The sequence below is a fragment of the Leuciscus leuciscus genome (assembly GCF_965113295.1).
Source record: "Leuciscus leuciscus genome assembly, chromosome: 9".
NCBI classification, from domain to species: domain Eukaryota; kingdom Metazoa; phylum Chordata; class Actinopteri; order Cypriniformes; family Leuciscidae; genus Leuciscus; species Leuciscus leuciscus.
The window spans coordinates 40774720-40787996 of NC_138733.1; the positions used below are offsets into that span (position 1 = coordinate 40774720).

The 13277-nt window shown below is 40.9% G+C and overlaps 1 protein-coding gene across 1 annotated transcript; it reads left to right on the plus strand.

Moving 5' to 3' along the window:
• Positions 1–11944: 11944 nt before the first annotated feature.
• On the plus strand, positions 11945–12873 carry LOC309506579 (rho guanine nucleotide exchange factor 12-like; the record flags this gene model as incomplete). Its single annotated transcript, XM_082180421.1, has 4 exons — positions 11945–12083; positions 12238–12384; positions 12465–12550; positions 12652–12873. Exons 2-4 carry the CDS (start codon positions 12270–12272, stop codon positions 12871–12873), a joined length of 423 nt encoding a protein of 140 aa, XP_082036547.1. The 5' UTR covers positions 11945–12083; positions 12238–12269.
• Positions 12874–13277: the final 404 nt, after the last annotated feature.

The following is a 13277-nucleotide window of genomic DNA, read 5'->3' on the forward strand; positions in this document are numbered from 1 at the left end:
GTGAAAATGAGTTTGACACCCCTGCTGTAGACCGTTGTGTAAAAGAAATGGCAATACTGCCTCTCATAAATAACATGAAGACTTCACAAAGCAAGTCTTACAATTAACAGCCTACATGAACACCCGTTTGATCGATCTGCAGTGTAAATTGTACAAAATCAAACGAAGATTAGGCTACAACAGAAATGCAAATTAACACATATTTGCAAAAAGAAAAGAAATATGTTCTGCAATAATATTGGCATGCAATTCATCCTCATAACACATCTGTAGCTTGTCAGATGCAATCAAATGGATGGTAATAAAATGCCATGATGCCATCACAATGCGTAATGACGCACAATGGCTGAGCTTGCGCTAGAAGATGAGCTTTTAGAAGACTCGAGTGCCTTTTTGGCATTAGTAATGCCCACACTGTGCCCTCCAAACAACATTTTACTCCTCTTTTCCACCTCGCCAATGATAATTTCTACTTCACATTGAGTGAAGTTACGTATCTTGGTTTTCCTCTCTGTGTTTGCCATGCTTTCGCAATCGATGAATATTAACTTGTGGGCGTTTCACGGACTATTTATGGGCAACTATGGGCGTGACATGAAGCCGCAAAAGCTGCGCTACATTTAGAATTGATTGTGATTTATTAAGGGAAAACTGCGTAGGATGTGCGTGCGCACGGTTTTATAAATCCGAATATTTCTGTGCGTACGCACGTCCTATGTTTCATCCGTACGCCACTTCTGACGCAAATCCTACGCAAAGTTTTATAAATGAGGCCCCAGAATAGACTAGCCGACAGTCTGCCATGAACGTGAGATGACGTTTCACGGCCAAATCAAATAACCAATCGGAGGAGAGCCCTTCTAGCCAATCAGAGGCGAAAAAGGTGGTACCTTCCCCTACCATCATGGGGAAAAAAAGAATGACGCGACGGCGACGGCGTTTACCGCAAACGCACGATAATCGCCTCAATCGCTTCTTCCGCGCAAGTTGAACAATTTCAACTCGAGCAGAAAATTTGCATGACGCTTAGTTGCGCAAGCCAATCAACAAAGAGCTCATTGATACGTCCGGTTACTATCAATGTTGTCGAAAATGGAGGAGCTAATTATTGTTGCCGTCTGTGGGTACCCTGAAATTTAGGTATATTTTTACTAGGCATATTGAGCTGATCGATCCAAACTCCATTCAGAAAATCAGCATTGTAAACATCTTTTTCCCTTATCATTTTATGGACAGGCCAGACATCAGACTCTATAGACCTAAATGCACCAGAGAAACGAGGGCGCCGCCATCTTTAGAATATTGTCTTTGAACTTCCGTTTTGCGGTCGCTCTGTATATTCCTATGGCATTGCTGTCCAGGAGTAATTAGCTTTTGAAGTGGATTTACTTAATGTAAAGTTAATGAAAGTTATCATGAGGATTGTAATGTTTAAAGCAGATGTCTTAACAAATGTCAGTAGACCGGGAAGATTTTAAAACGAGCCGTTCATTCATAAATACATAAGATCGCTGTGAAAATACAGACCGGAAGTCAAAAGACAACGAGCGCAGCGCTGAAAAGGGGCGGGGCTACATAAGGTCTAATCAACATAATTAATTTGTTTCGGCATGTTTTTCATACATTTATTGGAATTAAATCACAGCAAAAGCGATAGATATGCTGTACATTTATTGGTAGGACATTCTTTTATGAAACTGCGCCTGACCTGAGACAGATGGACAGGCAGCTGAGACGGATCGCCTGTAGTTGGTGTCCATCCGAGAAATCCTGTCAGTGACCCTAGCTAGCAGGTTATAAAACTGGGCACCCGTCATTCTCAAATAGCGCTGGAAGCGGCTGTCATCCAGGCGAAGTTCCTGGAGAAGACGGTGAAATTCACCGAGTTGGGTGCGCCTCTGGATGGTGCTGTGAACCCAGACACGTCGGCGTTTGGCTTTCCTCCGTATTTGGGACTTCCACAACAAGTACAGAGCAGCAATATCATTTATTTCAGACATGACGGAAAATGTATGGCAGAAAGAAATTGTGTTGTTGTTGTTGATGATGATGATGATGATGACACACTCCTTTTCGCGGGATGTTTTTATTCGCGAGTGACGCGAAAAACAAGAAAAACATCATCTAGAGCGAGTAACGCGATGCGAAAATACCTTCGCGTTTGGTGTGAACATGCCATTTGTTACCGTTTTGTATGTGAAGAGAAATACAAACTTCTTCTTTAAGGGTTTTAGTCAGCAGACACAAATAGCGACGAACCCGATGAAAACCGTCAGGAAATGTCGCCGTAAAATGATATTCAAACTGTATAAAGAGTATTTTACAATTACGTGAAATAGAGTGAACAGTTTACCTCAGAAGTCTCGACACTGACGGAGGGCGCGCGTGATGACGTCATCACCGCAAGGCGAAATCAACAGCATATATCAACTTTGGAATAAAATATTCAATAATAATTCGATATAAAAAAATAGATCTCTCTTCTATATTATGAAAGATTTTCATATATTCTTCATAGACAACGTTTAAACTAAACAGTAATTGATTATCTTAATTCTTGGATAAATTTGTGTTTCCAGTTACACTGAAAGAGTATGCTGAGCAATATATGTTAAAGACATCATGTTTCTAGGAGACACTGACATTCTGAAACACAGTTGTACTAATAAACTTCCAATTTTAAGAATAAGCTGGAATCATAAAAGCTAAATTGTGGTCCAGTGTATTTAGAAATATAAACTGAAATAAAACTTGGTGTATTGCCTGATTAGGGTATAAAAAAAAGGACCAAGTCATTAATCTGTTAACTGTTACTGGCCCACTTGCCGTGTAATTTCAGATCACTGCATTGCTGTTCAAGAGAAGGTGGGCAGTTTTGCATGGACATTTACATGTGCAAGAGCAAGAGGACGACCAAATTCCAGGGAAGCCAGAGCGAACTCTTATTTGAGAACACTTTCCCTTTTGTTCCTTTTTCCAGGGAGATGCAATTTAAAGAAATTGAATATTGACAGTAATTAGTTGTAATTAGTAACGGCTAAACAATACAGTAGTTTTTGTAAACCATGAATAAATTGTCACCTAACACGGAAAGATCACTGAAATATATCTTGAGAAATCATACCTACACTCTTAAAAATGTTCATTCCAAAAGAGGGTTTTTATAGTAATGCAACAGAAGAACATTGGGCTCCATACTCCAGTATGTTCACCCTGGAGATGATCCTGAAGCTTGTTGCCTTTAGCTTTGATTATCTAAGAAATCCCTTCTCCATCTTTGAAGGCATTATTGTGATCATCAGGTAAATGGATTTACTTTTATAGTTTGTTGAATGAATTGAATTGAATAGTTTGTCAAAATGATGATACTATTATACTGTATGGATTTTAGGTGTTTTTCTTCATCTGTGGTAATTTTTTATTTCAATTTCAAAGCTAGAATTGTATGTATCCTAAATGCACACTTTTGTTTTGACTAAAGCTTGGCTGAAGATAACTCAATGAAAATAGTGATATTAACCTCGTTTCTTTCTTTTTCTTTGCATGTTTCATCTCAAACATGATTACTGACACTGTTGTCTCATTGGTAACCAAGTACACTTTAGCAAAAACTTTATTCAGAGCAAAACAACTTAAAGTACCGAAATCCATCATAAAATATTATAATAATAGTAATAATATATTATTAAGATTGAAATGATGGGTCTGGGGCAAGGGCGAAATCAAGTCATTAAATCAGGAATCTAATGATCACAAATCATCATGAGGACAAAGGTTTTCCCCATTCAGATTTCGAAAATGAATTCACTGCTATGACTGCAACAGAAAGCTTGTTGACCAAGTGTGAGCTGAGCTTCGTATCACTACATTAACAATAGACAATGGACAACAGACAACATTTCAAAAAAGTGCCTGAAGTTAAAGAAACACTCTTATATGATGTTTTTTATTCAATTTAATCAATTTGTTTGTGTATATGTGTATAGTGTATGTGAGGTAATTTTGCAGTCTGACAGTAGTCTCTCTGCCCTGAGGACGTTTAGACTGTTGAAGATCATAAAGCTGGTGCAGTTCATGCCAACTCTGCGCAGACAGCTGGCGGTCCCGATAAAGGCCATGAAAAAAGTGTCCATCTTGTGCATGTTAATCATGCTCTATATCTTCATATTCAGGTGGGTTGGTCTTAGTAATTGCAGTCCAGTGGGTCTCATACACAATTATTAGTGAATGAAACCCAGTGTGTTTATTCGGTTGCTTACTCAGTCTCTGTCGGGATCCGAGCTCACACTTGTTTGTAATAAACACCATACTCTTTATCAAACAAAGCAGCCTGGGTTTATAAAAACTGATCCCTCCTTACAGCTGGATCATGCCAGGCTCTGTATGGCTGAGCGTCTCAACTGCGCAGGCTGCTCAGAGGACACCTTAGCTTCAGCTCATAAGGATCAGGTCCCGGTTCCCCGATAACGCTCACTCTTAGCGCGCTAAGAAGACTCGAAAGATATATCTTACCAAAGTTGTTTATGTTCCTAAGTGTGTTCCCCGAACCATACCTTAGGAAGCTGCTTAAGATATACCTTCTTACGTGTGACATTACCCGGTGCTGTCCGTGGCGATGGCGCTGAATTGGTTGATATCGATGGCTCGAGAATCAATTATTCTCTTGTGCAGGGGCTGTTTATGTGAGAAAGCGGTGTTCTTTATAAAAGAAGCACTTCAGAAATAGTTGAAATTGCATTTATTAGGACTCATGGGATATTATAAAAAATAATCCAAACTATTATAGCCTATAATAGCCTAGCCTACATATTTTTTAATTGTATCATATATTGCTGCCATAATAACCATTTCAAATTTGTACGTGCTTTCTTCTCTTTCCCATTTTTGTTCGCTGAGGCGGAGCTGCGATGAAATATTGTTCTTGGAAATACTTTCCAGCATTTCAGTAATAAAAGTGTAGGCCTACATCTCGGTGCTCGGCAGTGATCAAAAAGGGTTTAAACAGTGAATTTTGAATCTCTTCTTGTAAACTCAGAGATGTGGATTCAGACGGCAATTATATTCCCACACGACCTGTTTGTCAAAAAACAGTAGGTACTAATTTGGCCAGCTATTTTTACGCGGGTTGGGTGAGAAAAAACACTGATATTATGGATTCGGACGGCACTAAAATAACCGACTTACCCCTGTAAATGTTTAAAATACCGGACGAGCCCATGAGAAACAATATTAGCACCCGAATAGGACTTAACTGACAGTAGCCTATGCTTTCACTGGCCTTTAAAAGCGCTCTTTAATTAAATTAATAATATTGTATAATAATATAATTAAAAATCTAACAACAATCAGTGTAATGACAATTTTATTCTTTGCATGAAAACACTTGAAATAGCCTAATTTAATACTGTCTGGGTGTAGTAAAACTTCAGAATTATATTCGTATAGACCTGCAACAGTGATAAGGTGAAGCTAAGAGTGGTCCAGACCAACCTTACGAAAGTGTGACTTACAGAAGATATACTTAGCGTACGAACGTGTCGGGAATCGTGCCATAACGTTAAGAGAGAGGTTAAGGAATAGGTTAAGAACTACTTAGCGATAAGAACGTTTTGGGGAACCGGACCCAGACCTCTAACCCTAATCCTTGCCTCAGGCCTCTTTGACTCTTATACTTTCAGAGCCTTTTGAGTGATTTTTTGGGGGTATAAGAGGGGCACTTCTTTCGGGAAAGTCTTAGAGATTCACACTTCGGGGCCATGCGTTAGGGCCCCTGGAGAGTCAGAATCCCAAATCTCAAGGTCCCAAGGCCTTCCGTCTCTGTAAGGTCCCACAAGCTCATGGAAAGAGAATCAAGAACATGAAGCCAATCCGTTCACAAAACCTCCTCAACTTTACTTGTACACAATAGCTTTTATTCTTTGTTCAGGAGAGTGCAGCTGCCAGCCAATGAGAATATACAATAGCTACATAAAAATAAGTTAATTTATGGCCACTTTCCGACTGAGGGAACAGAACGGCCCAGAACAGCCTTTCGGGCACTTTCTCCTAGAAAAAGAAAAATGGACCCTTTCCAGACTGCTGTCCAAGAAACACACACACATAGAGTTTGATTGAGAGAGTGTTACGGGCAGTCGGACACCACCCTTAACATAAAGGAGAGGCGCACACAGATCAGCTCGTATCGGAAATAGGGGTATGTTTATTTAGCAGAATGGGTATCAAATAATAGGTTGGTTAACAAAAAAACAACTACAAAAGCAGAACGCTTTCTACTGCCGGGTGGACAGCTAGACGGCAGTCACTCCAAAGACAGAAAGCACGGCTGTGCGTCGACTCTGTTCTCAGTCTCTGTGTGCGCGCTCAGGAGCGGACCCAGAAGCCTTTTATAGCGCAAGTAGGCTTCGCTCAGGTGTGGCTCATCTGTAATTAAGAAAAGGGGAAGAGACACTGCACTCATACACACGTGTAGGAACAAACGCCAGAGCTAAGGGACGTAACACCCCCACCCCAAAATGGTGACTTGTCGCCATACATTGAACATGAGAACACTCATTTTTACTCTCATGAATTATGTGTTCAGCTCACTGTTTGAGCCAACCCAGACAATAGAGTTCCAGCTACAAACAATCATTACCTCGTTCAAGGCGAATCTGCATGTGAAAAGAAATTAGAATTACCCAGGAATGTATTATTTTGGTGTATATGGTCAAATTACAGGCAAATCACAACTTTACACGACGCAATACCTAGTATTGCTACAGAATTACATTAGATTAGCAAGCCCAATAAATCAAAATAAATCTCAAGACAAATAATCTATATAGTGTTTTTTTTTATTATTATTAACTATAACCTAGATGTATAGGCCATTTCCAATCAATAAGGACACATGCAAGTTCATTTTCATAATAAACAAAACGTGTTTTTAAAAAAAAAATAAACAAAAGCAAATATTTTAATACTACAGGGTGGGCCATTTATATGGATACACCGTGGTGGCATGGGAGTGGTTGGTGATATTGAGGTCCTGTTTGTGGCACATTAGTATATGTCATGGTCACCACCCATCTTGAGGAGTTTGCCCCCTCACATGTACTGGTGTGCCACAAACGGGACTTTGGTGTGCCCAGCCATTCCCATGTTGTTGCGGTGTATCCATATAAATGGCCCACCCTGTATTAAGCATCCACGCTAGACAACGCATCTGCGATAATATTGTCTTTTCCCTGGACATGCACAATTTGGAGGTTAAACGGTTGAAGCAATAGACTCCAGCGCATTAACCTACGATTTGAATTGTACATGCGACTGAGGAATTTGAGTGGGTCATGGTCAGTATTGACCTTAACTGGATGTACTGTAGAACCTAAATACACTTCGAAGTGTTGGATAGCCAGTACTAAAGCCAAAGTCTCTTGCTCGATAGTGGAGTACTTTCGCTGGGCAGAATTACATTTCTTAGATAAGAAACTCACGGGATGGTTTACGTTGTCTGCGCCTGATTGCAAAAGTACGGCACCGGCGCCTACGTTGCTGGCGTCCACAGCAAGCTGAAACGGTTTGTTAAAGTCTGGTGCAGCCAGCACGGGAGCAGTCAGCAAGAGAGCTTTGACGTTTTCAAATGCTCTATTACAGGACTCCGTCCAGTCAAATTTAGTTTTGGGGCTCAATAGGTTAGTGAGGGGACAAACCACAGTCGAAAAGTTCTTACAAAAACTGCGATAGTAGCCTACCATTCCTAAGAATCGCAAGGCACAGGAAATTCTTGAATAGCGGCCACCTTAGCCATTACTGGTAAAACATGTCCTCTGCCAACTATCCGCCCCCAAGTAAGTGACAGTGGCTTTTCCGAACTCACATTTTGCTAGATTAATTGTGAGATTTGCATTGGACAGCCTACAGAAAAGCTCTCGAAGTTGTGTTATGTGTTCGGACCAGTGTGTACTATATAGGACTATGTCATCCAAATACGCCTCGCAATTTGACATTCCAACTAAAACAATATTTACTAAACGCTGGAATGAGGCAGGCGCGTTACGCATTCCGAAAGCCATAACTTTATAATGCATAAATGCATCTGAGGTCACAAAAGCTGATATTTGTTTTGCTCTTGGTGTAAGGGGCACTTGCCAGTAACCTTTTAGGAGGTCGATTTTAGTGACAAACGTGGCCGAGCCAACACGGTCCACACAGTCATCCATCCGCGGCTATGGATAACAGTCTGCCAGAGTGATGGCATTAACGCCTGTAGTCCGTACAAAACCTGTAAGTGCCATCAGGTTTGCCAACTAAAAGGCACGGGGAGCTCCAAGGGCTAGAGCTAGGCTCAGCAATATTATTCTTTATGTACTCAACCTCCCGTTGCAGGATAGCTCGCTTTTCTGGATTTAACCTATATGGGTGCTGTTTAATCAGGCCTTTATCACCCACGTCTATGTCATGTTCCAGGACTGTAGTTACAGTCGGAACATCTCCGAATAACTCAGGGAAGTCATCTATCACAGACAATATGTCAGCTGTTTGAGAGGGAGTTAAATGTGGCAAACGATTTGCAATGACCGCCAGCATAGCCGAGTTGAGTCGACCTTCAATCACGCATCGCGACGGAGGAGTCAACGCGTCATCATCCTCTACCAGTGAAGAGAGCAACACGGAGGACTCGACTGGACCGGGTAAGTTAAAATTACACAAGTCAGTTTTAACATATTCACGCGTGTAATATGGTTTGAGCATGTTTACATGACAGACACGAGAATGCCGTCGCTTATCTGGGGTTAAAATTACATAATCCAGATCAGATATTTTCTTTTCATTTTTTTTATTTAACCTTTATTTTTACAGGCAAGTCATTAAGAACAAGTTCTTATTTACAATGGCGGCCTGACAAGTGGAATAACCACTTAGGGAAAGGGGAAGTAGAGTTAAAAGGTACAAAACATTATAGATACTTACAGGTAAGCAATTACATAAATACAATTGAAAACTCAACACAGTAGACAACAGACCACATTGACCAGCTATATGTATATAGAAATGATGAATGGAGCTACAAAGAAATATTTGCTAAAAAAAAAAAAAAACATCCCCCTTCTCCTTTCCCTTCTCTTTTTCCCTTTTCCTCTCCCCTTCCTCCTTATTATTTTTATTTTTGACTATGAAGAGAAACAGCTGCATGTGTCCGTGAACAGGTGTGAAATAACAGATTTAAATGATGAAGTTGAAATTAGCTTATAAATTTTGAGAGTATTTTGGAGCGAATTCCAGTCCCGAGCGGCAGCAGATTGAAATGTTATTAGACCAATGGCTGTTTTGGTTTTGGGGATTATTAATTGAAGATAAAGTGAAGCCCGGGTATCATAAGTGACGGGCTTTGGCTGCAGCAGGTGACCTAAGTAAGGTGGTGAGTGGCCAAGAAGGGTCTTGTAAATGAAAGTGAACCAGTGAATTTTACGGCGATTGTGAAGGGAGGACCAGTTGACAGATGTGTAAAGAGCGCAGTGGTGTGTGTTGGAAGGAGCATTTGTGGCAAACCTGATAGCGGAATGATAAAGAGTGTCAAGTTTAGACAAGGTGGATTTGCAAGCAACCCTGTAAATGGTGTCTCCGTAGTCTAAAATGGGTAGGATGGTCATTTGAATAAGAGTAAGTTTGGCAGAAGTGGTGAATGAAGAGCGGTTTCTGTAAAGAAAACCAAGCTTGGCTTTAACCTTAGATTGCAGCTTAGATATGTGGGTAGAATAAGTAAGAGATGTGTCCAACCAGATGCCCAAGTATTTATATGTAGTGATAAATACAACTACAAATACAAGTGATAAATTTCAACAGTATATATGGCCCTCTGAATCGTGCCTGAAATACAGAACCGGGCACGGGTAAGAGAACTAACACTTGGTCTCCAGGCTTAAACGAACGGGCTCTTGCTTTTCAATCATACCAAGTTTTCATGCTAGATTGGGTCTTTTCTAAATTTGCTCTAGCGAGTTCACGAGCTCTGTGTAGTCGGGTGCGAATGTTGCTTATAAACTGTAATGCGCTACGAGAAGTAGGTTTGCTCAACCACTGATCTTTAATGACGCTCAAAGGCGTGCGAACATCGTGAGCAAACACTAGTTCTGCAGGGCTGAAACCAATTGACTCTTGTACGACTTCTCTAGAGGCCATAAGCATCCAAGGAATCGCATCTTCCCAGTCTGTACCCACCTCCAAACAATATGCACGCAGCATCGATTTCAGCGTCTGATGGTAACGCTCGAGAGCGCCTTGACTCTCCGGATGGTACGTGCTAGAAATGCGGTGCTTAATTTGGAGCGACTTTAGGACTTGGGAAAAGACACGCGAAGTAAAATTTGTTCCTTGGTCACTTTTTCCACACGATTTTCGGTAGCCCCACAAAAGAAAAGAATTTTAATAAAGGCCTGGACACGATTTTAGCAGTGATCTTCCTCAGAGGCACCGCCTCTGGGAAGCGAGTAGCAGTACACATAATTGTTAATAAATACTGATATCCACTTTTTGACCGTGGAAGAGGACCGACGCAATCAATGATTACCTTCTCAAAAGGCTCACCCATGGCAGGTATGAGGTACAATGGTGCAGGTGGAATTATCTGGTTTGGTTTACCACTAATCTAGCAGACATGGCACGTTTTACAATACCGCCACACATCACGCTTCAGCCCAGGCCAGAAAAAGTGACGAAGAACGCGGTTGAATGTTTTAGTCACACCTAAATGACCAGAAACACAATCATGCGCGACACTCAGAATAGCGCGTCTGTTTTCAGACGGCATAACGATTTGCTCAATGTCATTCCACTCATTACTTTTCTGAGGTCTCCACCTCCACATAAGTAAGCTGTCTCTGATGAAATAGGTCGGACTCTCGCTTGCACGGTCTGAAACAGATTGAACTGCATTAAAACATGAAACAAGAGTGGGGTCTTTTTGTTGAGCATTAATACGTTTCTCTAATAACAACGAGACATCTGATAGTTTTTTCTCTCTTTTCTCATCGTTCACTATAGGCACAGGACTACTGCGGCACTGAGTGAAAGCGGGTTCGAAGAGCCTCTCACACTCTGCAGGGTGAGCGACGAAACTGTCACTTAGGTCGACGTCACTGGGAGGTACTGCATCCTTCAACCTCTGAGTCTGCGACCTAGTGACGACACTAGTGGGAAAAACCTCGGGGAATTTTTGTGCGCACTCATCGGGGCCCTCTTGAATGAGCAGCACAGACACAACCTCGGGTGGGACATCGCCACGGCTCCACACGTTTCCACCGGCTAGGTCATTGCCAAGGAGAAATGTGACACCGGGGATTGGCAAAGTCTTGAACGCCAACAACCACATCACCACACACCAAATCTGAATCAAGATGCACGTAATGTAAGGGGACATCGAGAAAACCCATCTCGATTCCTCGAACAAGGACACTACTACCAGTTGCAGTCTTTTCAGACAACATGTGTAGGAACAAACACCAGAGCTGAGGGACGTAACATGAGGCTTAAATGAACTTGTAGCATTTAAAAATTATTTATTTTGTCACTGTGTGCTGTCACCCACTTCACTCTATACACTCTGTCCTAACCAGAAGCAACCTTTGTTCCTAACTAGTCACGATGGGAACATTTTCTCTACCGACTGGATCCTATTTTGTGCTAGGTTGTGAAATCGTATTTGTCCAAAGTACTGACGTAAATGTGTTTTAAACATCAAATATCTATTGATTGGCTGAGCTTATACCATTGCACAGTATTTTCAGTTCTCAGTCTGAACAAAATTTTTCCCATAACACCTGGTTAGAATACAGTTATCCCTCTATTTGATGGGCTTCCTGTGTGTATGCCCTCTTATTGTGCCCCAACTTCACATTTAGATAGGGATACACACTGAGCTTAATGAGAGAGTAAATCTATGTACCATCTCCTCCCTCCCAGGTTTGAGGAGCTGCAGAGTGAGGATGATCAGGGGAGTGATGTTTACTCTGATGTAGATCTTCCAAACTGGCAGTAGCTGGTCGGGCGTGATGTTTTAGCTGGCCTGACACCCCACGAGATCAAGAGACAAGAAGTCATTAATGGTACGATCTTGTTTGTGTTTCACTACGTGAATCAGGCAGGTGCACTTTAGATCTGTAGGTGTAATATGCACAAAGTATTCTGTTAGAGTGATGTTTTGGTACAGTAGTCATTGTGCAGTTTAAGCATTTTGAAGTAACTCTCTGATGCTCTCAGAACTCTTCTACACGGAGCGAACCCATGTATGCATGCTGAAGGTCCTAGACAGTGTTTTCTATCTGAAGCTCGCCCGAGAAAACATACTGCCCCTTGCTGACATCAAAAACATATGCAGCAACCTGGAGGAAATCATCCAATTGCACAGTACGTCATCTTCCGATACATTTTCTTCAGATAAATCATCACATGTGTCTCATCATGGCATCTGCTCTTTTAAATTTCAGTGAGGATAGCGGATCAAATGACAGCGATACGCAAGAGGAATGAGTCGTCGGTCATCGACCACATAGGAGATGAGTTGCTGTCTTGGGTAAGGCCTCGTGTTTTGCTTGGATCCTGTGGCCGTCGTAGTTGGTCTTCTCTGTGTGATAAGACTCCCACCCACAAATCCTCCTGCTTGCTGTTTTCTAGTTCAGTGCTGGAGAGGAGGAGAAGATCAAGCAAGCAGTGGGCACTTTCTGCAGTAACCAGCCCTTCGCCCTAGAGCTCATCAAATCCTGGCAGAAGAAGGACCAGCGTTTCAACTCCTTCATTCAGGTGGGTCGAGACTCCTTGCGGGCCACTGGGCCACAAGAGCTGCGAATTATGCAAATGTTTGGAGCATTCCAGGCATACATCAGTGTTGTTTTATAATATTCTAATATTTGTTATAATTATTCGATTTTTTTTTCTCATTAATATTAGATTCATTAAAACATTTCTTAACTAATTAATGTTAATATCAATTATGTAATGTATTAGAACATTAATTAAATGCATGTAAGTACTTAATTATTTAACTAAATTAAACAATTCATTTTTAAAATGTTAATAGATTGTCAGCTATATGAATTTTACAACAAATAGCAAATATTAGTATATAATATGAATGAATTCATTTTAATTTTAATTATAAAATATTATTAAGTATAATATTATAAATTATATTAATATGATGAATTTTTTTCTTTTGAGAATGCATTAATGCATTAACTGAATTTACAGCCCTACTAATTTTAAACAAATAGCAGATTCACTCGTTTGATGCAGCGTTACAG